The 26220-nt window shown below is 36.9% G+C and overlaps 2 protein-coding genes across 2 annotated transcripts in view; one reads left to right on the plus strand and one right to left on the minus strand.

Moving 5' to 3' along the window:
• LOC103512852 (titin-like) overlaps positions 1-5570 on the minus strand; it is a 31341-nt gene extending 25771 nt beyond the window's left edge. The window contains exon 1 of the mRNA XM_026826213.1: positions 5346-5570. Coding sequence (XP_026682014.1) covers positions 5346-5415 — 70 coding nt within the window. The 5' untranslated portion in view covers positions 5416-5570. The remainder of the gene's footprint in view (positions 1-5345) is intronic.
• Positions 5571-21515: 15945 nt separating this feature from the next.
• On the plus strand, positions 21516-25682 carry LOC103512846 (the record flags this gene model as incomplete). Its single annotated transcript, XM_026826211.1, is given in 5 exon segments — positions 21516-21556; positions 23232-23338; positions 23868-24137; positions 24934-25023; positions 25404-25682. Coding segments are annotated over 5 exon segments (754 nt in total), but the record flags the coding sequence as incomplete, so codon positions are not given.
• Positions 25683-26220: the final 538 nt, after the last annotated feature.

Here is a 26220-nt window from a genome sequence, read left to right on the forward strand (position 1 = left end):
TTTTTTTTTCACATTTTCTCACACAAATGAGCTCTGATCTCGAAATTTGTCGCGACGACCTGTGAACTCAAAGCGAGAAAGTTTTAGATAACACTTTAGTCGATCATTTAAGACCGGTTTTAGCGTCATCTATGTTAAGCTACGCCGTGCAAGGCCAATAAATGGATGGGTGACTTAAAGTTAATTGAGTAATTGTGGGATTTTTTTTTTCACATTTTCTCACACAAATGAGCTCTGATCTCGAAATTTGTCGCGACGACCTGTGAACTCAAAGCGAGAAAGTTTTAGATAACACTTCAGTCGATCATTTAAGACCGGTTTTAGCGTCATCTATGTTAAGCTACGCCGAGCAAGGCCAATAAATGGATGAGTGACCTAAAGGAATAAAGGGAGAACGGGCTATAGTCTTGATTTTAGATCATTACATGAAAGTAAAGTCAAATCAATAATAATAATAATAATGAACTGGATATTAAATAAATTAGGTAGGTACATAGGTACTGATTTTCTCTAATCACGATCGAATAAACTACGGACTAAAAAATTCCCGGAGGGACGGACCCAGCTTGTTTTTAACCAATTTTCCCGATTTGTCCCGTAAAGGCGAAAAAAAAAAGTTGGCAACTCTAGTTCCAATATAACTCCCGATTGCCTGGTCCGATTTTGACGAAATTTGGTACATATGTATGCTACTTGAATCAAGGATCCTTAAAATTTTGGGGTCCCAGAACTGAGCCGGGGCTCATGTTTCAGAGTCCAATATTTATTTATTTATTTAATATACCTTATTTATACTGTCAGCTAAGACTAAAAAGTCCCATTATGCCAACAGTTTAAAAAGGCCTCATTTATTAACATCAATAATAAATACAACAAAGGTTTTGACATTACAAAAGATGGAAAAGTTAAATATATATGTGGGAGAGAGTGACTGGTTTCTTCTATTTCCCACTCTGACATCACTAGTACACTACTTATGATTTAAAAATAAAACAAGGAACACGGTCTTTACAATGAAACGATCAACTTAGGTTTATTTAGATACAATAATTTAAAGGAACGAGGAGGTAAATCACATAATAAGTGAAAAGGTAATACAGCTTAACAATATCAAGTGATAATAATAAAACAATAGTCTATATACAAAAACCTCACAACTTCCCGACCGCAAGACTATATTCGTAGGGATCTCTAACAGGACTCGGATAGGACTGGAGCTCCTCAGTCCAGGAGCAATATTTTGGGATGTAGTGGAGGAAGACTTAGCTGGCTGCTACATATTTATATATAAAAAAGTTAAGAATGTTAATGGCTGACATAGAGGTTGCCCCACTAGAGTCCCACAATAGGTAACTCATTCATAATAAAGTCATAAACCATTGAATTATTTCTAGAAAAATAATTTTACATATTGATAGATTCTGACGTAACTTTGTGAAGATTCATCTTGAAAAGAAGAACACAATAGCTTTTACTGTGAAGAGTAAAAGCTATTGTGAAAAATAATTTTGTCAAACGACCCCAATTCGTGGTAAATCTATTGTTTTAAAAAAGGTCAACTATTCTTTAAATCTTTCAAGTCATTGTAAATAAAACCTGTTCTCTGGGAAGAACGCCAGTTGGGTCCCATGACCTTTTTTCTTAAGTTGGTTGACTACCAGTTGGGTCCTGGGGTTTTGAGGGTCCAACTACCAATTGGGTCCCGGGCTTACTACCATAAGTCATTATACCTGTAATGACTTATGTATATGTAGATGAAAAAATTAGGTACGAAAATTTTCGGTAATTATTCAGAAGCCTTGACAATGAAAAAGAAAGCTCTTTTTTGTGTTTAACCTAACCCTATACAACACTGGTCACTGCTCAAATTGTGAAAGCTCCTTTTTGTGTTTAACCTAACCCTACAATAACACTGGTCACTGCATTTATGACAGTTCCTTTCTGTAGCAATTTAAGCACAAGAAAAAAATAAATCAGGTATCAATTTAAGTGACCCAATTGGTACTTGGACCCTCTCAAACCCGGGACCCAACTGGTCACTGACCTTCGAAAATTCGGGACAAAATTGGTAGTAAAAAAAGGTTTTGGGACCGAATTGGTTTCCTCCCGTTCTCTGTCTCTTTTATTACGTCAGACGTATCTTCTGTTCTATTTCGATACATGTGAATTTGTGAATTACATTCATTCGTACCTTCGTAAAGAGTCTGAGTGAGGTCTACAGTTCACAGAACTACTAGTAAAAGGTTTTTCAAGATATCGTCCTAAAAATTTCTAGGGTTTGGAATTAGAAAAAACTCCCCAAAAAATACATATAGCTTATTAGTTATAGTTTAGATTATTTTTTTCTCCATTCTCAGGTTCATCGTACCAGTCTCTCATTGACCTATACGTTTCTCAACTAGCCATGTGTGGTTCTGATTTCAAGAAATCTAGGTAAATATATAGGTACATAAATAAATACAATATGTATCTACACACTTTCTTGTGAACAAACATATATTATTATTTATCTGTTTAGATAGGCTGTCAAGACCTAGAGGTATTTATTTCAAGAAGAAGAAGAAGAAGAAGAAGAAGAAGAAGAAGAAGAAGAAGAAGAAGAAGAAGACGAAGACGAAGAAGAGGAGGAGGAGAAGGAGGAAAAAGAAGAAGGAGAAGAAGTAGAAGAGGAAGGACAAGGAAAAGAAAAAGAAGAAGAAGAAGAAGAAGAAGAAGAAAGGAAGAGAGCTGGAGATAAAGAAGCAGAGGAGGAGAAAAAGAAGAAGAAGAAGAAGAAGAAGAAGAAGAAGAAGAAGAAGAAGAAGAAGAAGATAAAGAAGAAGAAGAAGAAGATAAAAAAGAAGAAGAAGAAGATAAAAAAGAAGAAGAAGATAAAGAAGAAGAAGAAGAAGAAGAAGAAGAAAATAATAGGTAATCAATAATTAATTGACTGGGAAGTAGGAATCAAATGACAGTTTGCCAAATTGCTCAATGAATGACATTAGTATACCCGCAGATGATGCCAAATTGGTCCTATATTTTACTCAATTGGTTCCGTCTCATTACTTTCACTTTGCGGACATACTAATCAATGATTTTACATGTTTGTAAAATCAATAACAATAAAAGTGGTCAAGAGTACTGGCTCTCTAGCTGGAGGTGCTGAATTCGAACCCTGGCTAGTGAGGAAATTTTCTAACCAAACTTTCAAGTTCTTGGATAAGCTGCTGTAAAAGAATGTGCCTTGAAGTAATGCAAACGCGGTGTCGAGGTATAATCTTAAAAATCTGGTGTGAACATCACACGACTTTCTTCATCCTTTTGAATGATGCTTATTTGGGTGTTCTGTTGTAACATTTACAATATCTCTAACCGTTTAGTCGATATAGCTGAAAACCGCCAAAAAGCGGTCGAAACCCGTCCAAAAGTCGGTCAAAATACCGCCAACCGACAGACACCTATTTTAATCAAACGTTTTGTGATGCATCCTTGTCACATTTGTGAACTAAATACCAAATTTCAAGTATTTAGCTTATACCGTTCCCGAGATATTGTTAAATTACACCGAAAACCGCCAAAAAGCGGTAAAATGCCGCCAAGCGTTTGGTCTTCCCGAGATATTGTTAAATTACACCGAAAACCGCCAAAAAGCGGTAAAATGCCGCCAACCGTTGCACCGATCTTAACTAGCTCATACCGTCCCCGATATATTGTTAAATTACACCGAAAACCGCCAAAAAGCGGTAAAATGCCGCCAACCGTTGCACCGATCTTAACCAAAAAAGTTTCGTGTCTCATCCTTGTCACATTTGTCATCTGCATGCCAAATTTCAAGTCTCTAGCTCTTACCGTTCTCGAGATATTTTGTTTACAGACAGACAGACAAAAAAGCAGTAAAATGCCGCCAACCGTTGCACCGGTCTTAACCAAAAGTTTCGTGTCGCATCCTTGTCACATTTGACAGCTGTACCAAATTTCAAGTCTCTAGGTCTTACCGTTCTCGAGATATTTTGTTTACAGACAGACAGACACACAGACACAGACACGGACCAATGGCTGAAACTTTGGATTTAGGCTCTAGGGACCTCAAAACGTGTTAAAATAAACGATCGGTACTTATGGACCTCCCACACTCTAACTAGGATACTTTCATAAGTTGCGCGACTACAGTGTGAGAGTCTGTAAAAGCGTAGCGTCCATGTAGGGCGTGTATGGCGGCCATACACTCAAAATTTCACCCAAATACCCTTAAATATTGACTTTAAATCCTTAATTTATTTTCATTAGGTAAATAAAAATCATTGTCCCATAAAATGGTCAAAAATCCCTCAAATTTACAGTAAAAGTCTGTATCATTTTCGTAAGTTTGGAGTTCCCATAGGCATTGCCCTACAAATGTACGGCAGGCTTGATTAATCTGATTATCCTTTTGGATTTAAAAAACTCATCGATATTATAACTTATAACATATTTTTTTTTTTTTTTTATTAAGTATAAATTTTTTACATCCCAATAAGAACGCATCTACATAATTATGTTCCAAAACGAAATTGTTAACTAGATAGCTAGGTAGGTAGTTAAATTAATTTTGAAACCATCAATACAAATAACAAACTAAAACCTCGCACTGAGACAAGGAATGGATCAACTACAATAGGTAAATAGTTAATAACCAAATTTTTAAAAAAACAATAACAATATTTACGAAAAATAAAAGAAAACCTCACAAACTATTGATAACCAATCCCAGAAAAAGTTATCAGAAGAAAAATAAAAATAAAGGAAGGACGGGCTAAAAAAAAAAAAAAAAAAAAAAAAAAAAAACAATCGAACCTGGGCCTCCCGCGCGCAAGGCGAGCGCAGTGACCACTACGCCATGGGAGCTGACGAATTACCTAATGTAACGGCTCTCAAGAAATTTGCAATGAACTCTCAAGAATACCTATGTATGTGAGATTTACCACCATGGATTGTCTCAGGATTGAGTTCAATCCGACGTTTACCTGGGTAGTATAAGGAAATCCTCTTTTAAACTCAATCCCGAGTTGGTGAACCCGAGCATAAAGGTTAGGGAGAACTGTAACAATGGAGGTCTCATTGTCCCGAAAACAAGAGGAAAACAGGATAGGAGAGAGTCAGCCGTTCCGAGAACGAACCTTATCTGTTTAGGAAAAAGTTCGCACTGGGCGGAATTGGAACCCGCGGCCTAGCGCTCACCAGATAGACGAACCAAGCTAACTAGGCCTCCAGATGCTGTGATTGTTTCAATTTGAATGTGGAAGGGCAGTTTTTCCGTACAACAGCTGCTCACATAATCTTACCTTTATCCTGTCAGAATGAGACTGAAAAGTCCGTTGTGTACGTACCCAAAAGTCCTGTCGCCTTACAGGACGCTACCAGGACGGCGAACAACACCAGATAACTGATGGTCTTCATCCTGACAAGTTGTCAGCAAAAACAGCAGGAAATAAGCCCCAGGATGTGTCACCAATCAGTTCAACAACACAGGGAGTCCTCCTATTTCGATTCACCAACGGATCGAAAGTCAGAGAAAAAGTCCACCGAATCTGGTCCGGTTAAAAATAACTCCAAATAATCTAGGTACCTAAAATAAAATACTACCAAATTAGAAATCTAAAATGCCGCCAACCGTTGCACCGGTCTTAACCAAAAGTTTCGTGTCGCATCCTTGTCACATTTGACATCTACATACCAAATTTCAAGTCTCTAGCTCTTACTGTTCTCGAGATATTTTGTTTACAGACAGAAGGACAGACAGACAGACACACGGACCAATGGCTGAAACTTTGGATTTAGGCTCTAGGGACCTTAAAACGTGTTTTGGCACTAAAAACTGACCATCGAATATTTGACCCGATTACATTACTTTCCTTCCTATAGGATAAGGAAAGTAATAAGAACGCATCTACATAATTATGTTCCAAAACGAAATTGTTAACTAGATAGCTAGGTAGGTAGTTAAATTAATTTTGAAACCATCAATACAAATAACAAACTAAAACCTCGCACTGAGACAAGGAATGGATCAACTACAATAGGTAAATAGTTAATAACCAAATTTTTAAAAAAACAATAACAATATTTACGAAAAATAAAAGAAAACCTCACAAACTATTGATAACCAATCCCAGAAAAAGTTATCAGAAGAAAAATAAAAATAAAGGAAGGACGGGCTAAAAAAAAAAAAAAAAAAAAAAAAAACAAACCAATTCAAAAGTAGTACTATAAAAAATATAGAAATTAAAAGCACTTTTCCTAAAACACCAAAAACAAATTATTCAGACCGCAAGAATAATAAAACACACAAAAAAGGAGTAATAAACAAACAAAAAGAGGATCCAAAGCAACGAGAAAAAACCTCAGAAAAAGCACAAAAACGGCACTTGTGGCGCTGTAAACGTCCTATCCACAGAACTAGAACTCCGGAACGAATCCCAGTCTGGCGAACAGAGATCCTTTAAGTTCGCATTTAATGATTTGAGAATCGTCGAGGACCAACAGTCTATAAGAGTAGCTTAGCCGATCTCGGATCTGGATGGCTCAGAGCGGGACTGTGTCAGTCCTAACGTTTGCGAGCAGTAAAAATAGAGCACTATTATTACTAACTTCGAATGATCATCATGCCTAACACTCAGCATCTCACAGAGCGTCCGCTACTTCTGACCATGTCGAATGATTGACTAGATCGGTCCGAAGCAGAGAAGCCGCTATGGCAGATCCAAGAGCTACCACTAGGTCGCCAAGGAGTGTAGACTAACTCATCGGATTAGTACTCCGGAATGGGCTATGGGCTGGCGCCGTGGTCATGTAGCGAACTTTCCCTGTTGGGATGCAGAAGGTTCCTAATGCTTTTTGCCGAAGTCGCGTCATCCATTAAGATATATTCAATCCAATATCCCTTTATTGAGAGCACTCCTCTTGAGGCTTCTCAATTAGCCTATACTGTGGGGAAGAGCTATTATCGATGTGATTTCAATCCGCCATTCATTGCGGGAGCGAATCACTGTCCCCTATCTGAAGGGATATATTAACCTAAAAAAATCACAGAAATATTTTTTCTTCATGTATATGGGTATTTTCTGCAATGGAGGATATTTAGGGAGCAAGGTATAACTCAAGGGAGATCTGCGTTAACTTGCGTTGCGTGGAACTTGTGTCCGTGGATATATAATCGTTCACCGATCCGATGAATACCGAAGAGAGGGAGGGAAGAAGGAGCACTAAAGAAATGTCTCGGAGGAAAGCCAGCCCGTTGGGTCTATCCGAGCAAACGAATATTAATTCCTCAAGCGCTAGATTAAACTACATATCCATAGTTACCTGGGCCGGGATATCGACCCCGCGGCTAGCCGGTTTAAACAGGCAGACGCTCTACCATACGTAAAGCTAAGCTACAGGGCATCGCAGTTAAAAAATACAACGATGGGGGTATTATAGGCCATCCACACTCTAACCTAGGATACTCAAGTTGCCCGCGACTACAGTCTAACTCCAAAACTACTTTTATTTAAATAATAACTACAGCTTATAAGCTTGTACAATTGACTGACCTTCTTTTTTAATACTTATGGTGGATACTAGTGCCATCACGCGGTTGGATAGATTTTCTTGAGAAAAGCCATAATAAGTACCTATTTTGGGCAAATTCTTCTATCTTTGCTAATTTTACTTCCTAATTTTTGTAAATTCAAAGCATGTGGTTTATAATTGTTTTATTAGTAATTGCCCAAAATATTGTTAGTTAATTGCAATTATAGTCGAACTACTTGGTTGGCGGACAATAACAGGGAGATTTTTTTCCCTCTTAGTGTAGAGAACACGTAACATGCTTTTTTTTTTCCCTTATTCTTTTTTAAATACCTAAATAATCTTGTTATCTTTACTGTTTCATTTTGTATCTCATATTATCGAACGATGCGATCCAAAATAAATTGGGCTACACAATAAATTGACAAGGTCATTGTGTACGCCGACTGTAAGTCTCCTATCGATAGAAGCTAAAACTAGCGATCCATAGTCTGGCGAAACCCGATCGAGCTTTAGAAACACACCTTGCCAATCGATACTGAGAGGCTTAAATCGATCTGAAATCGGGTCCAAGAGAGTAAACAACCTGATAAAAAGACCACATTTGAGGTCAAGAGGTGTGACCTTCAAACCGATCTCGAGATCTGGATGGCTCAGAACCGAACCTGTGGAGATAGGGTTCCTAACGTTTGCGAAGTGGGTACCATTAATATGAAAACCCAATTCTTTTGAGCACTTCTTTGAGGCCGCACAGTGGAAGAGTCTATTAGTCGTGTGATGCCATTTGAAAATCCATTCCTATGAAGCAAAAATTTAAAAAATATTTTTTTTTTTTTTTTAAGAGGTTTGACAGATGGAACTGTAACTGCTATGATCTTATCGTCTCGAAATCGAAGAGAGGAGGAAGACAGGATAGGAGAAAGCCAGCCGTTCCGAGAACGAATATTATCCCATCAGAATAAAATCCGCCCCGGGCGGGAATCGAACCCGCGGCCTAGCGCTTACAAGGCAGACGCACTACCAACTAAGCTAACTAGGCTGGCATTAAAAAAATAAACGATCGGTACTTATGGACCTCCCACACTCTAACTAGGATACTTTCATAAGTTGCGCGACTACAGTGTGAGAGTCTGTAAAAGCGTAGCGTCCATGTAGGGCGTGTATGGCGGCCATACACTCAAAATTTCACCCAAATACCCTTAAATATTGACTTTAAATCCTTAATTTATTTTCATTAGGTAAATAAAAATCATTGTCCCATAAAATGGTCAAAAATCCCTCAAATTTACAGTAAAAGTCTGTATCATTTTCGTAAGTTTGGAGTTCCCATAGGCATTGCCCTACAAATGTACGGCAGGCTTGATTAATCTGATTTTCCTTTTTGATTTAAAAAAATCATCGAGATTATAACTTATAACATATTTTTTTTTTTTTTTTTATTAAGTATAAATTTTTTACATCCCAATTAAGCATCCTAGGCCATTTACGGGATGGGAGAAAAGTTTATTGGGATTTAATTAATAAAAAATGTATAAATAATAAATTGTAGGTACTGAGTTTTATCCGGGTCTAGAGAAATAGTACTAAGATTAATTTATTATTGTTATTAATTACGTTTCTCCCATCACATATTTGGCCTAAGAAAAGGAAAGATAAATAAATAGGTAACAAGCAATAGAAAATAAATAGGTACATAGCAATGATAGGCATACTGTGTGTCAGTTTAAGGCTAAAATCCTTTGATTTATAACATATTGAAATCAGTTTGAGGAGTCTTAAGAAATACGACACTTACGAGTATACTTCTATTTAAGCAAAAGAATAACAAAACAACGGAACACTTTTGAGGAGCATATGTAGCTCGCGGACCATAAGTTGAGAACTACTGATGAAGTTAGGTTCTTGAGAGTCATATTGAAGAAAGTATGTATGTACACATAAATATTGTGTATGGCTTGATCTTAATGCCTTCAAACCTATGGTACAGCCATAGGTATCGGTAAGCAGTTATAGCCCACGGATATATAGGTATCAGAAAACATATATTTGGTATATTTACATTAAAGAAAGTAATACTCTTGTACATAGGTACATAATAAATATTAGGTACGTCTTGATATCTTGGAAACTATGCTTAGGGTCAGGGACGAATTTAGGGGAGAAGGGTCGAGGGGGCCCGCCCCCCACCCTCGGGCTTCATTTTTCTCCTTTACTGTAGGCCAGAGTCCGAAAATTTGGAGCATCCACGCCCCTCTTCCCTGGTACATCACTGTTTGGACTCTTGGGCCCTCTCCCCTCGATGAAATCCTCGGTACGGCCCTGCTTGCAGTACAGTCATAAGGAAGGAGGTTTCTTTATCTAGGCGTTCTTAGTTTCTTTCTGAAGAAAGTATGAAAGTTTACCTACCCCTCGGCCAGCCTGGTTATCGTGGAGGGGAGTGCGTCTGCCTTGTAAGTGCTAGGCCGCGGGTTCGATTCCCGCCCGGGGCGGATTTTATCCTGATGGGATAATGTTCGTTCTCGGATATCCATATCCGAAGTCCGAAAAGAAAAAGAAGAGGACTAAACAAGATATACCCAACAATCACACAAAACAAACTGAATGAACCACATCTGAAGAACAAGAAGAAAAAAGAAGACACCAAGAGAAAGAATCAGGCAAACTAAAAGAACAAGAAAGAGAGCAGGAGAAAGAACTAGAGAACAGCAGACAAGCTAAACCAGGGGTTCCCAAACTTTCGAGTACTGCGTACCACCTGACACCTCAAGGTTCTTTTGGCGTACCACCAAACATCAATTTTGTGTGTTTTGGGGGTTAAATAAAGAAAGTATAGCGCCGCAGGCGAATTTTTTTAATCGCAATACGATGGATGTCACAATTTTTGGTGCACTGATTGTAGATTTTTTTCTCTCACAACTAGGGTTGCCAGATTTGTGATTCGCATTTACGAGAAAAATCATAAAAATGGGGGGTTTTCAAATCTCTTCGCGTACCAGCAGAAATGCTTCCGCGTATCACTAGTGGTACGCGTATCACAAATTGGGAACCCCTGAGCTAAACGCAGAAAGAAAGTTTCACCTGACTAAAAAAAAAGTGGACCTACCTCTCTCTCTCTCGATTCCAGTTACTCCGTGTTATCAGATCTAATAGAGAAAGAGCTAAAAAATAACACAGAACTACCAAAAAAAAAAAAAAATCTCGTCAATCTCAGAATTCCAAGAATCGTTTTGAAATCCGGATAAAAAACACAAAAATCTTTAGACCCGAAACTTTACGAACTTTTAAGCCCCGTGAAATTACGGAGTGAAAATAATTTTTTTGAAAAATTTTTGAAAATTATTTTACACATTTTTTTATTATTTTTAATACTTATCATTGGCGATAAAGTTGAGATTATTTTTTTAAATTATTTTTAATCCGCGATCAATTTTGTTTTGTTTGTGTTTTCATTTTTCCTTTATTTTTTGGTGAATTATTATTATTATTTTTTTTTTTGAGCGGGAGTGCAAGTTTTTTTTTCGAGTGATCCATCGATTTTTTTTTAGTGAGAGGAATTTCCATTTTTACAAGAGGTAAGATTTCTGTTTGTTTCATTAGAACAGAACTGTTAGTTACTAGAACTAGACTGTGTAAAGTTTCAAACAGACGTAAGTGTGACGTCATTTCGAACAGAAAAATGATTTATGAAATGAACGTTTAACTGAAAGTTGTTAATAAAGGAAAAGTTAATTAGTTAATCACACAGTACTTTATCCAATTGAGGAGCTGGGTGCAAAAAGGGAAATATGGATTTTTTTGCCGTTTTTGCGTAAAACGGTTTTTTGAATAGAACGTGGTGCGCTCTATCTTCCAGCGTTTGAACTGCAGTGATAACTTTTTTCGATGAGTTACAGCGTTTTTTGTAAACACACTTTTCAAGGATTTTGATGAAAAATTGAAAACTTTAAAGTTAAATATCCCAGTTTGATGATTTTCATTTATTGCCCTTTTTGCACCCAGCTCCTCAATTAGTGAAAATGCCAAAATTACAACTTGTCTGATTTCAATGCATCTTGTCAGCCCACTTTCCTCTTACAAGGACGATGCTCGATGTAAGGGCTAGTTCGTAGGATCGATTCCCGCCCGGGGCGGATTAGGTTCGTTCTCGGAACGGTTGGCTTTCTCCTATCCTTTCTTTCTCCTGCCTGATCAAACATGTGTATAAGGTATAAGACCTTGTGTAGACTGCGAGGGATTAAAGGAACTTTTTATTCCTATGCTGAGCAGTATATCAGATCGTGAATCTTTGTGGTAAAACAGATAGATTTTTCACAATAATGGGTATGATAATACGACATAGACCTCACAACACCTAGGGGCCAGGTATCCAAAAAAGGAAGGTACTTTACCTACCTGTTCTGTGTCTCGGCATCGTAATCAGTGATCGAAAATTTTTGAAAGTTTCTCCAGTCACGGTCATCGATTTCGAACATTCCGGGACGGAAGAGTCCTAGCGTTTCAAGTTCTCAACTTGCTCATCTAACACTCAACTTTCTCCTGTTGACCTGAACCTTGATATGGCCGGACAAGCTCAACATATGATTACCCATTACCCACACTGAGGAAAGAAATTGTGACAGGGTCCCACACGTTTAGGGTGAAAGAACTCTATTATTGGGTTACTTCCCCGATTTAGGCTGTTGGAATACTATATTAAAGTGTCGAGCTTCCCGATATAGCGTTCAATATTAGAGTGCCGGAACCCTGTCACCCGATTAGGCTGCCAGAACCCTATTTTTTTTCTCCGTGCACAAGAGCCGAACTTTTTTTCCATTGGATCTTTCTGAATGTTAAACGCTTCTAACTCCGGACCGGTACTGAGTAAATATGTCAAATAATATTGAAAACAGTAGGAAATTTTCTTTTCTAGCTGATAGACACATCTCCGATGCACTCTGACGTGGAGCAACTGAGATATTTGGTGTGACTTGAATGTACGCCTCGGCTCTCATTGGATAAGTAGGTATGCTTTATTTAGACTGCCAGCTTAACATAATAATAATAATAATAATAATAATAATAATAATAATAATAATAATAATAATAATAATAATAATAATAATAATAATAATAATAATAATAATAATAATAATAATAATAATAATAATAATAATAATAATAATAATAATAATAATAATAATAATAATAATAATAATAATAATAATAATAATAATAATAATAATAATAATAATAATAATAATAATAATAATAATAATAATAATAATAATAATAATAATAATAATAATAATAATAATAATAATAATAATAATAATAATAATAATAATATAAATTACACTTCAAAATTTTCGTATTGACAACTCTTGGATATACCCGTCTGTACCTTCGTGGCATGGTGGTGAATGGCAGGAGAAGATATGATGAAACACTGTCATGCGACAAAAAGATGAAATATTGTCATTTATGACAAAACTTCGATTGTACCTTTCAAGAGGCACCACCTTGGGGTAAAGGGTAAACAACTGTCAAATGTGTGGCGATAGCTCCTGTTTGGTGTAGTGTAGAGTCTTATATGACAATTAAGAATCCCTAACAGCGCCACACGATCTGTTTTCTCCGTCAAGAGGTTTCCGTAAAGTCCAAGACAACATGGCCCTCAAGACGGCTGACTCCAAGTTGTGTCAACTACGACTGTTCAAAATTTCCAACCCACCTATCCTTTGGAACATTGATTGTTCCCGGATAGATGGGCAGTGTGTACCGTTCTTGTATGAATGTGAAAATAAAGGCCATAATAATAATAATAATAATAGTGCTTATTTATACTGCTCGCATAGGACTGAAAAGTCCCTTTACTCCAGCAGTAGGCTACTACTATTATTGTGGTCAAATTCTCAAATTATATGAGGATAAAATTCCATACCTCGGCTGGGATTGAACCCACGCCCTCCTGTTTTATGAGGATAAAATTCCATACCTCGGCTGGGATTGAACCCACGCGCTCCTGTTTACCAGGCGACCCTGTGAGTTCCGTCTATGATGTTCCGTCTATCCGTCTGGGCTCCTCCTTCCGTGGTTTTCGCCTGCCTCGGTGGCGTAGTTGTCAAGACGCTCACCTGTTAAACAGGAGGGTATTTCCTTTTCTTTTAAAAGGTATGATAGAGGGAGCTGCAACTGCTAAGGTGCTATCGTTCTGTTAGTACAGAGGAAGACAGGACAGGAGAAAGATAGTCGTTCCGAGAACGAAACTTATCTGTTTGGGATAAAGGGCCGGACGGAAATCGAAGGCAGACGCTCTAGCCTCCAAACTAATTAGGCTGGCTGGTAATTTATTATGTATTTAAAAAAAAAAAAAAAAAAAATGAGGCGGGAATACTTGAATAATAGTCCGAGCTTATTCGTATAAGCTTAATCAGCTTAACCCATTTTTTGGGCTGTTTGCCCCTAGACAGAGAAGCCTCAGAGTGGGCTTTTCATGTTAGTCCTATCTATTGTAATCTTCAAAGGTTTTCTTTAGGTAACCTTTGAAGATTATCATAGGTTTCTCCGTTTGTGTGTCGGTATGGGTCAAATCTTCTAACTTTTGAACCACTTTTAATGAGCCGATTGACTTGAAACTTTTTACAGTTAGGTATGCATGTAGGAACATTTTTTTTTTTTTTTTTTCAACATTTTTCTTCCCATTTTTCAACATTTTTTCTACAAATAGGAACATATCTTGATTCCAGATCTATCTATGTTCTATTATTTTTAAGTGGTGCTCATCAATACCTGTGTTATATGCACCACTGTTTCCACATCAATTTTTGGTTCAATTAATTTACGGATTGGTTTAAATTGGTTATGCATATTCTTCATTAGATGTCCGAGGTACGGTATATCGGTCTGGATTCTCATTGGTTTAGAACGTGAACCAGTTTCGATTTGACCAACCGGATCTCGATAGGTTTCATGATTGGCCCAGTTATCATTTCTTGACCGGAAGAGGTGAATTCTTTTGACGGTTTGGCATTCAATGCATCTCTAAATCTGTTTGATTGTTTGTTCCGTCATGATATCTACACATATTGTAAGGGCACGGTCAGTCCAGTAAAGCGTTCGACATGGAGACTAGGTCACGGGTTCGATCCCCGCATTCTCTTAATCTCTGACGATTGACGTCACAACTCAAATCTGGCCTGAGACGAACCAAACCAGAAACAACCAATCATCAGCTCACAATCAATAAGACCATTATCTTGTATGTAAGAAAAATAAATAAAGTTTCGAAAAGCAGAAAAAAGAAGTAAAAAAAGTAAGTAGTCTGGATGGAGAAATGAACGGGGTATTGAGGCGAAAGCCGGCAGGTGCCCTCTTTCAATCGCCCAACAGAGGTGGATGAAGGGACTAAAAAAAAAAAAAAACAATCTATATTTCTATAAGATCCATCAACTAAATATCAACCCACCAAAACTACCTTGTGCATCCTCTGCAGAGACATTCTCTATAATGACGTCACAGACCAAATCTGGCCTGAGACGAACCGAACCGCCATCTTTCCAAAAATAACCACATGATGAGTTTCTGGTTTCTGGTATGTTTGGTTAGGAGAGATGGAGTGACTTCACGCATACTTTCACTTTTATGAGGATCGCTGCCATAGTCAACAATATCATTGGTATGATTACTAACATCATCAATATCATTGGTATCATCATCACCACCATCATAATTCTCATTACCAACATCACCATTATCATCATCTTCATCGATGTAACTTGTAATCATATTTTTTACCATCAATACCATCATATTTTTTACCATCAATACCATCATATTTTTTACCATCGATACCATCAATTTTTTACTAGGCTTGGCTTGATTGGTAGCGCGTCTGCCTCGTAAACGCTAGGGTGTGGGTTTGATTCCCGCCCGGGGCTGATTTTATCCTGAAGGGATAATGTTCGTTCTCGGAACGGCTGGCTTTCTTCTATCCTGTCTTCCTTCTCTCTTCGATTTCGGGACGATAAGATCTAGCAGTCACAGTTCCCTCTGTCAAACCTCTTTAAAAAAAAACTTGATATTTGCATTCGCTTAAAAAAGTACAGTTATTAGCAGTTACAGTTCCCTCTACCAAACCTCAAACCCACAAGTCCCCAACGGTTTGTCCTATTGTGATGATACTATGTTACTACTATGTGCCCAAAATAGGGCTCCATTTCCACCCCGGATAAGATTCCTACCCAGTAATTCCTGTTTAACAGGCAGTGCTCCTAACCACAGCATGTAATTTCTTAAGAAGAACACAAGTAGCTTTCACTCACGTGGGGGGAGGTTTTTTTTTATTGTTTATTGAAACATGTTTCGCCCTTTCTGCCATCATCTTCACAAAGTCATATCAGAATCCATCAGATATATGTATTTTGTTTAACCCAACAAGACCAGCATTACTGCCATTAGTATGGTCGTTAACTTGATTAGCCCTAGCGTAATTACTTCCACTAGAATAGAATAGAATAGAATATACCTTGTTTATCCTGCCAGAATGAGACTGAAAAGTCCCTTTACTCCCGCAGTCTAAACAAGGTCACCTTGGTATTTACTTTCCTATGATTATAATGTATGCTTTAGGCACTCTCTTCCTCACCAGATACATATAACGGTTGCTCCCACGCTTGGGCTAACTGGAACTCTTCTTGTGGACCTATACCTACCTATACCTGTTAAGAAAATGAAGGAAGCTGATTACCTACACAGGTAGATACCTACCTATAAACTATATAAGGAAGATAATTACCTATGTATGTAGGTATAATAAGTATAGGTACTTGTCACATAAAAGCATACTCTGGAAAATCATGTAGGTACCTTCCTAAGGTGACAAGCACGTCTAAAATACCTACTTGAGTGTGACAAACTCAAAATAGCTACATCGTAGGTACTTTTAATAATAATAGGTAATAATAATAATTTCTCTAGGAAATGATCGATTTTATTTGAACCTGTAGGTAGGTACGCACGCAGCGATACGCATTCATTATTTATTATTTATCAGATCATTATTTATTATCACTTCCTAATAGGTCCTACCTAGGACCGCGTTCTGGCAGGAAAAACAAGGCATACCTATTCTATTCTACCTATAACAAAATAATTTGGACCCATGATAATTTTTCCAAATTGCCTCAGAACGTGATTATAGTCAGCGGCGAAAGCACGTTGAATACACAAGTTCCTATTGGGATCATTGAAGTTGAGCAACGCTGTACATGGTTAATATCCGGATGAGTGACCATCTAGACTCTAGACAATCGAACATCTTCTCCTTCTTCGCCTTTTCCCGTGTTCACAGACGAGGTCGGAATTTCTCGTCAGCCTTTCAATCAGCCCTTGGGTGATTTGGGCTGATATTTATTTTGTTTTGGGCTACAAAATTTTACGAGATGCCGTTCGGACTCAACCTTTGCTTTTCTTTAGCAAGGGAAATTTCAGGCTGGTATCCTTCCTGTTTAAAGTTCCCCAGCCAGACATTGTGACCCAAACATCGACCATGATGTAGGTACAGTATTCTCACTCTTCAGCATATTTTCTGATACAAAGAAACAAACGCAAGTTGAATCTACTATAGATATGTATGAAAAAGTATATTGTACGAATGTATCTTGACAATAACCAATGAATCGATTCCTGCCTGTGTCTATGTATACGTATAAGCATCAAACCGTTTTTCCATTCCTAAATGAACTCTAAATTGACAGAATTCTTCGACGGATCTAACGGAATCACAGATCAGAAATTCACAATTCATATCATTATCATGAGGAAAACACTATTATGAATAAAGAAGATGTTGACGAAATTGATTCTGCCATTGTCAATGATTCTCATATCAAGCATGAGAGGATAATAGTGGTGTGGCGACAACAATTCAAGAAGGGGACAGCAAAGAAATATAATAAGAAGGATGAGAAAGAGAGGAGGAACAGGAAGAAGAAGTAGACAAAGATGGCGAAATAGATATGAAAAAGAAGACGAAGAAGTAGAAGAACATCATGAGGAAAACACTATTCTGAATAAAGAAGATGTTGACGAAATGGATTCTGCCATTGTCACCGTACGAGGCAATCACACGATTCTCATGAGAGTCATGAGCATGATAGAGGATAATATAGTATTATTAGTGGTGTGGCGACAACAATTGAAGAAGATGACAGCAAAGAAATGGAGACGAAGGAGAAGAAGAATAAAGGGAAGAAGGAAGAGATAAAAAATGACAAGAAGGAGAGGACTGAGACAGAGAAAAGGGACAGGAAGAAGAGGTAGGCGAAATAGATATGAAAAAGAAGACGCAGAAGAATAAAAGGAAGAAGAAGATAAAGAACTACTTACAAGAAGGATGAGAAAAAGAAGAGGAACAGGAAGGAGAAGGAAGTAGAAGAAGATGACAAAAAAGATGTGAAAAAGAAGACGAAGAAGAAAAACATCAGAGAAACACTAGGAAACTCAAAGAAGCAGAAGGCAACTCAGAAGATGAAGGAGAACAAGAAAAGAAAGCAAAGAAGAAGAAAAAGAAGAAGAAGAAGTAGGAGAAGATGACAAAGAAGATATATAAAAGAAGACGAAGAAGAAAAAGAAGAAGCATGCTTCAAGAGCAATGCAAAATCTTTGCTACATATGTTGCCCCAGTGTAATATTTGAGCGTTGACTCCGCATGAAAGTAAAACCTAGCATTAAAATTTAATAACCAACCTTGGGAGTAAAAGTGGCTATGGGAGTCTATAAATTGAATCGAATTGAGGTTGCGAATCTCAATATTTTTTCATCTACAAATTGCTTAGAAAGTGAAGATTTTAGCATATTGCAGAAAGCGAAATGAAATTCTCTCATATGAATATTTGGGAGTCATTACGATCATACAAGTAGTTAGTTCACTAGGAAGGTCAGTACCTACATTTAGGATATATTTAATTATTAAAAAAAAAAATCTAATGCATCAGCATCACCAACCGTTAGTAGAGCTAAATCTCCAGTGTGGTTGGGTATTTCGTATAAAAGTTCTGAGTACCTGTAAACACACAAGTTTTGTTAAGGCAAAATTAAGAAAATAATTTTGCTCAACTTTTGAAGCCAAATACTTCATTTGGCTCAGTTTTTAAGCCACTTTGGGCCGAGGCAGACGGATGAGCCCCCTGTAAACGGCCCTTCTATTTTCAGATAAACAGGTTACTATATGTATGAGTAATAACTTTCTTTTTGATTCATCAGAACCGGTTGTGAATGTAGGCAAGTTCCGTATGTCTACATGGTTTAATCATATGGACTAGCTCACCATAGCTGGTCCGATCAGTCGACCGAAGACTCACTTCTTTTTACTTTCCTTATCCTAAAATTTATCCTCCGTGGCCGAGTGGGTATCACACTAGGCTTGCACGCAGGAGGCCCGGGTTCGATTCCCGGCGGGGCCGAGGTTTTTTCGGCTCTGTGCTTGGAGTTCGGGTTGCACTCAGCCTCGTTAGGACAATTGAGTAGCTACTTGATTCGAGTAGCGACCAGTGGCGACATTACCAGTGTAAAAAGATTATTGAAATATGGAAATTGATTGCAAAGGCGGCAGATTTGCTATGAATTTATTACTGTCTGAATTGCAACACTATGTGTCTGATTACTTCATGGCATTGTATGAATTACAATACTTTGTGTATGACTTTATCCGTCTGAATGAGAATGAGTTTATGTCTGTGTGTCGCAAGACAGGTCGGGAGATTCTCCAAGATTGGTGAGTTGGTTATTTGGAAATTCCTTACCAGGTCGTCATGGTCTGTGACTTGGTCGACTTGAGTACATACGTATGTCGTAATATTTCATTAAGTATCGATGTAAAACTACATAAATGTAAATTTAATTTTACATATGCAATATTGATAAATATAATATTAAATTGGTATAGAATGAGGTACATTAAAAGTTCCAGGTTTAGTGTCAATTTCTTGGGTAGGTATTCTGCATGGCTGTTGAATTGGTCCTTTGGAAAGTCCCAACCAGACGGTCATGGTGGGTGAATCATGTCGTAATGTTTTGTTATTGTTTTGTGTTAAGTTTGGTATTCCCTAGCAAGTTGTTGACGTCATTCAACATGGAAATAGAACACTAACCTCTCAGGTAACACTGGTAACAGGTATCATTATATCTTCGGAGATGTCTTGTCTGACGAAAACAGCTTTCATTTGTTTCTCTTGAGTAGGTACTTATAATAATAATAATTCAGTTTTTATTGTACATAAAATTCAAACATGAATGTATACAACGTCGGTATGTTACACTAATAGGTACTTACGCTAAAAGATTTTTGAAAGAAATGTAAGTTCATTGCAAAATTGCCCCTAAAGCTGAAAAAATGGACCATTTTTTCTCAAAAACCTACAATAAAAAAATACAAAGAAAAAAAAATTAATACAACAAACAAAAAAAAATACACTAGCAGAGAAAAAAGACTCCTATGGCCATCTATGCCTAGTCATCAGCATGAAACCATCTTCTTAGTCATTATCATGATCATCATCATTATTACTATCATTATCATCATCATTATCATTATCATGGGTTTGCAGTTGTTTCTCACTAAACAGGTGTTCAGCAAGTATGACGTGTTCTCGGAAGAAATTTCATCACCTGTAACTCTTTTTACTCTTTCTTCTAGAAGATTGGGGGGGTGTTGCTAGACTGATGACTAGAGAGCTAAAGACATGATTGACCGAACGAAGTGAAGGTCTACGTTTTAACTCGGCCATTTTGCATTTGGTTTAGATGTTTGTGTTGTGCATGTGTTTATTTGTTCCGCTATAACTCGCGATTGCCTGGTCCGATTTTGATGAACTTTGAAATTTTGAGTTCCTTGAGGGTGTTTTTATGTACCGGGCTGAGATAGGCCATTAAGCCTTCATGAGCGTGTAAAGTTGGCGGAAAATTCGAAATTTTGATTTTTTTTTCCGCAACTTGTACAATCTGAATTAATTTTTTACTTTTTATCTCTAGTTTGCACGTTTATATTATACTTTTCATTTATATTAGATATTACAAACAAGCGAATTACAAAGCAAACAAAAATAAATATAAAATAAATTTTAAAAATTGCCGCCGGGACAGCTATCTCACGTCGTCCGAGCTCTCTCAACCCGGTACATAAATACACCCTGAATCAAGACACGTCGATTCTTGAAACTTGGTGTCCCAGGTCCAATTTTGGTCTTATTGTCTCTCTACGCTACGGTCTCTGAAGTCCTGAACCCGATGACTTCTTGTCCCCTGTGCATCCTGGTCCGAACAACTTTGAAATGTGTGTTACAGGCCAGCGTGTACCCTACTTTAAAGTTATTTTTAATAATCTGGGGAACTACAGTATTTCGAAGTACAGTATTTTTTTATTAAGTATTATTATTATTATTATTATTATTATTATTATTATTATTATTATTATTTTCATGTTATTTATTTGTGTGGTTATTATTATTATTATTATTATTATTATTATTATTATTATTATTATTATTATTATTATTATTATTATTATTATTATTATTATTATTATTATTATTATTATTATTATTATTATTATTATTATTATTATTATTATTATTATTATTATTATTATTATTATTATTATTATTATTATTATTATTATTATTATTATTATTATTATTATTATTATTATTATTATTATTATTATTATTATTATTATTATTATTATTATTATTATTATTATTATTATTATTATTATTATTATTTTCATGTTATTTATTTGTGTGGAACTTTAGTACCTCAACATCCGTCAGTCTGGTTCTCACAGAACTTTCTGAAAGTCGAACTTAGAGCGAGAAAAAAAAAAAGCATTTTATTTTTATTTATTATTTTTTTTTACGTAAAAAAGTTCAATTTAATTTATCTTAATTGTATTATTATGCATAATATTGTATGCGTGTTTCCCTAATTATTTGCCTATAGTAGAGTTATTTTAAATTTCAATTAATTTGTATTTTGAATAAATTCAAATGTTCCGGTACGTGTGTGTTTTTGTACTAATTACATACGAGTACAATGCTTTCTTTGGTTGTTCCAAAATTATTTCTAAACATCAAATTCTTCCATAACGACACATTTGTTATAGATTTACTCCGTAAATAAATCTAAAAAAAAGTCTTTTTTTTTCTCAATTACCCAAGCGTTCTTTTTTGGTCTCAATTACCCAAGTGTTCTTATTTTATCTCTATTACCCAGGTGGTCTAAGTTACCCAATTTTAACCTGTCTTTTTCTGTCTCAATTTCCCAGGTCGATTTTAACCTACTTTTTTTCTCTCTATTACCCAGGTGTTCTAAGTTACCCAATTTTAACCTGTCTTTTTATCTTTCTGTTCCCAATGAACAACTCTTTTGTTCTCTCAAACTTGTTTTATTTTGTCTCAATGACCAATTATCCAGGTGGTCTAATTTACCCAATTTTAACTCTTATTTTAACCTGTCTTATTTTGTTTCAATTTCCCAGGTGGTACAAGTTACCCATGAACTTTTTTTGTTCCCAATTTTTTTTTGTCTCAATTTCCCAGGCCGTCTATGTTACCCAATTTTAATCTGTCTTATTTTGTCTCTGTTTACCAATGAACTTTAGTCCTCTTAACTTGAAATTTTTTTCCCCAAGTGGTCTAAGTTACCCAATTTCAACTCTTATTTTAGCCTGTCCTATTTTGTTTCAATTTCCCAGGTGGTACAAGTTACCCATGAGCTTTTTTTGTTCCCAATTTTTTTTTTGTCTCAATTTCCCAGGCGGTCTATGTTACCCAATTTTAACCTGTCTTATTTTGTCTCTGTTTACCAATGAACTTTAGTCCCCTTGACGTGATTTTTTTCCCCCCAAGTGGTCTAAGTTACCCAATTTTAACTCTCATTTTAACCTGTCTTATTTTGTCTCAATTACCCAGGTGGTGTCCAAGTTACCCATGAATTTTTGTTCCCAATTTTTTTTTTGTCTCAATTTCCCAGGCCGTCTATGTTACCCAATTTTAACCTGTCTTATTTTGTCTCTGTTTACCAATGAACATTAGTCCTCTTAACTTGAAATTTTTTTCCCCAAGTGGTCCAAGTTACCCAATTTCAACTCTTATTTTAGCCTGTCCTATTTTGTTTCAATTTCCCAGGTGGTACAAGTTACCCATGAGCTTTTTTTGTTCCCAATTTTTTTTTTTTGTCTCAATTTCCCAGGCGGTCTATGTTACCCAATTTTAACCTGTCTTATTTTGTCTATGTTTACCAATGAACTTTAGTCCCCTTAACTTGAATTTTTTTCCCCAAGTGCTCTAAGTTACCCAATTTTAACTCTTATTTTAGCCTGTCCTGTTTTGTTTCAATTTCCCAGGTGGTACAAGTTACCCATGATCTTTTGTTCCCAATTTTTTTTTTTTTCTCAATTTCCCAGGCGGTCTATGTTACCCAATTTCAACCTGTCTTATTTTGTTTCAATTTCCCAGGTGGTACAAGTTACCCATGAACTTTTGTTCCCAACTTTTTTTTGTCTCAATTTCCCAGGCCGTCTATGTTACCCAATTTTAACCTCTCTTATTTTGTCTCTGTTTACCAATGAACTTTAGTCCCCTTAACTTGAATTTTTTTTCCCCCAAGTGGTCTAAATTACCCAATTTTAACTCTCATTTTAACCTGTCTTTTTTTTCTCAATTACCCAGGTGGTGTCCAAGTTACCCCCATCACAGTGGCGGAATGAAGGTGTCAACGTTGATTGAGGTGTTACTCATTCTCCTCATTATTGCCTTCGCGGCTGGAAGAGTGATTGGTGAGTAGCGGATTTCCCGGGTCTCCTATCTCCCAAAAGCCTAGCCCTCATAACTGTCCCAAAATTCTAGCCCTCATAACTGTCCCAAAATTCTAGCCCTCATAACTGTCCCAAAATTCTAGCCCTCATAACTGTCCCAAAAGCCTAGCCCTCATAACTGTCCCAAAATTCTAGCCCTCATAACTGTCCCAAAATTCTAGCCCTCAGATTGAGTTGCTTGTTAACTTTTTGACAATGACCAAATCTAAAGCTGTGATGTCCACACATAGTCGACCGGCCGTCGATCGATGTCGACTAAACCGTCCACACTGCCTCGACAACATAGATACTATGCCTCAACTACTATCACGTCACTTGAGGGTAAAGTGGCTATCACGAACGAAATTACCTACAATATTATGGGAAAACTTTGAACTACTTACTTTCTGACTGCCCATAACCTCACGTGACGTGAGAGTAGTGTGTTTCTACCCTAAGTCAGCACCGTGTCTGATTCAACCGCCTAACACCCCATATATTCGCTTCACAGATGTCTCCCAGGCAGTCATCCCCCCCGCGGACTCATCCCAGGTCGAAGTCTCCCCTCAGATTGCTGAATCAATCCAGGCGCTGAGTCTCTACAAAGCCGATGACTTCACATCTCGATCAGCACGCGATGACGTCATTACATCTCGATCAGGACGGGCTTTGGTGCGTCAGCAAAGACAGGGTCCGCCTAACCGGTACTGTGCGTGTACGAGTCTGATGTGCAACTGCTGCCGGGACTTCTCCCTCCCCGTGGTGCCGATCAAAGGACCCGGTATGTAGACTAGATTTCCTCCCTCAAGATATTTAACGTCACTTTAAAACCTATTCATTTTCACGCATAGAGATAGCAGTGAAAAAAAAAAAAAAAAAAAAAAAAATGGATATCAATAAGGGGATAGAAATGTTAAAGTACTCGTAACCCAAATGTGCCATTTTTTTTTTTCATCTCTTACCGTTCTCAAGTTGTCAGTGGTAGCACTGGCGTTACATACTATAGAGTGGTGCATATGACCAAGAAGTTGACGAGCACCACTTGAATATAATAGAAGATAAATAGATAGATAGACATATTATAGATGCGAGACACCTAAGTTGTATTCGATTATGTGATTTTTTTTTTTTTTTTTTTTTTTTTTTTGAGGTTTGACAGAGGGAACTTTAACTGCTATGGTCTTATCGTCCCGAAATCGAGGAGAGAAGGAAGACAGGATAGGAGAAAGCCAGCCGTTTCCGAGAACGAACATTATCCCATCAGGATAAAATCCGCCCCGGGCGGGAATCGAACCCGCGGCCTAGCGCTTACAAGGCAGACGCACTACCAACTAAGCTAACTAGGCTGGCTATGTGAAATTCAATTCAGTCAAACATGGCTGAACCAATGAGATTCCGCTTTGGACGTAAACACAGCGAAATCTCACAATCTCATTGGTTCAGCCATGTTTGATTGAATTAAATTTCACATAATTGAACACCTACAACTCTTGGTTAGAAAGAAAGTTTGGTAGCATGTTTGGTCGTGTCTTCCCCTAGAAATTTCCGATTTTGGAGTTTCTGTTTTTGCTCACCAGGTTGCGCTGCTGTTCGGTATCTCCAAGGAGACCAGATGGCTGTCACGATGAGCTTCGGGGATAGGGTCTTGAGAAACGTCACCATTTCCGGTAAGTTCATTTATTTGCAGCTCTTCTGGAACCCGTAACACCCAACGAGTTGCGTAAATTAAACCAGTATGAACTTTTTCAAGTCAACTTTGAATGTTAACTCCATACCCGGTGAATTAATCATGGACATGATAAACCCTAGGAATGTATCACACATATGTAACTGACTCAAAACCCGCCGTGTATGGACCCAAAGTTTGCCTGTTTTGGTGGATACCTTAAGTGAGGGATAGACTCTTCAACAGTTGAAGCTGTATTTTATTATGGAACTTTTTTGATTCCACCAAAGAGATTCCGCTTTGGGCGTCCACACTTGCTGCCACAGGCCAAATATTATGTATTGGAGCAGAATAACTATAACTTTCTCTTCTCGCCCGCAGGTAAAAAGCCAAAACCGGTCTGCATGGGTCTGCCCGGCGGGATATCCAAGTTTTGCGGCCGTGTCTACGGTATTTCCAAAGAGAAAGACCAATTCAAAGCCTGTCTGGGGCTGGAACTCCGCGCCTTAGATGATGTAGAAGCCGCCCTGCGCGTGTCCTGTTTCAAATTTGGGCCCCAGGGGCTCAACTTGGAGCCGGGGCAACCTGTGCCGGCCTCTAGTGAGGATAAAGATGATGAGGATGATGACGATGACGACGATGATGATGATTTGCTCGGAGGTGAGTGGGACACCCTGTATTGAGGATTTATTGTGATTTGATAGACCCTGTAGATTGGGGGACGTTTAGCAGGGAGTAATAATAATAATAATAATAATAATAATAATAATAATAATAATAATAATAATAATAATAATAATAATAATAATAATAATAATAATAATAATAATAATAATAATAATAATAATAATAATAATAATAATAATAATAATAATAATAATAATAATAATAATAATAATAATAATAATAATAATAATAATAATAATAATAATAATAATAATAATAATAATAATAATAATAATAATAATAATAATAATAATAATAATAATAATAATAATAATAATAATAATCCTCACTGCTGTAATTGAAGACTGAAAAATTAGATAATTGTTTATCCAGCCTCTGAGATCCAGCCACACGTGATTTCAGCGCATGCGCAGAGTAAAACACGTCATCGGCTTTTTTTTTTCCAAGTCAGCCATATTGAATTCGAAATTGCGAATTGCGATTAATTTTCCAAACATTTTAAAGAATTTAA

This window comes from Diaphorina citri, unplaced genomic scaffold, assembly GCF_000475195.1.
Source record: "Diaphorina citri unplaced genomic scaffold, Diaci psyllid genome assembly version 1.1 scaffold892, whole genome shotgun sequence".
NCBI classification, from domain to species: domain Eukaryota; kingdom Metazoa; phylum Arthropoda; class Insecta; order Hemiptera; family Psyllidae; genus Diaphorina; species Diaphorina citri.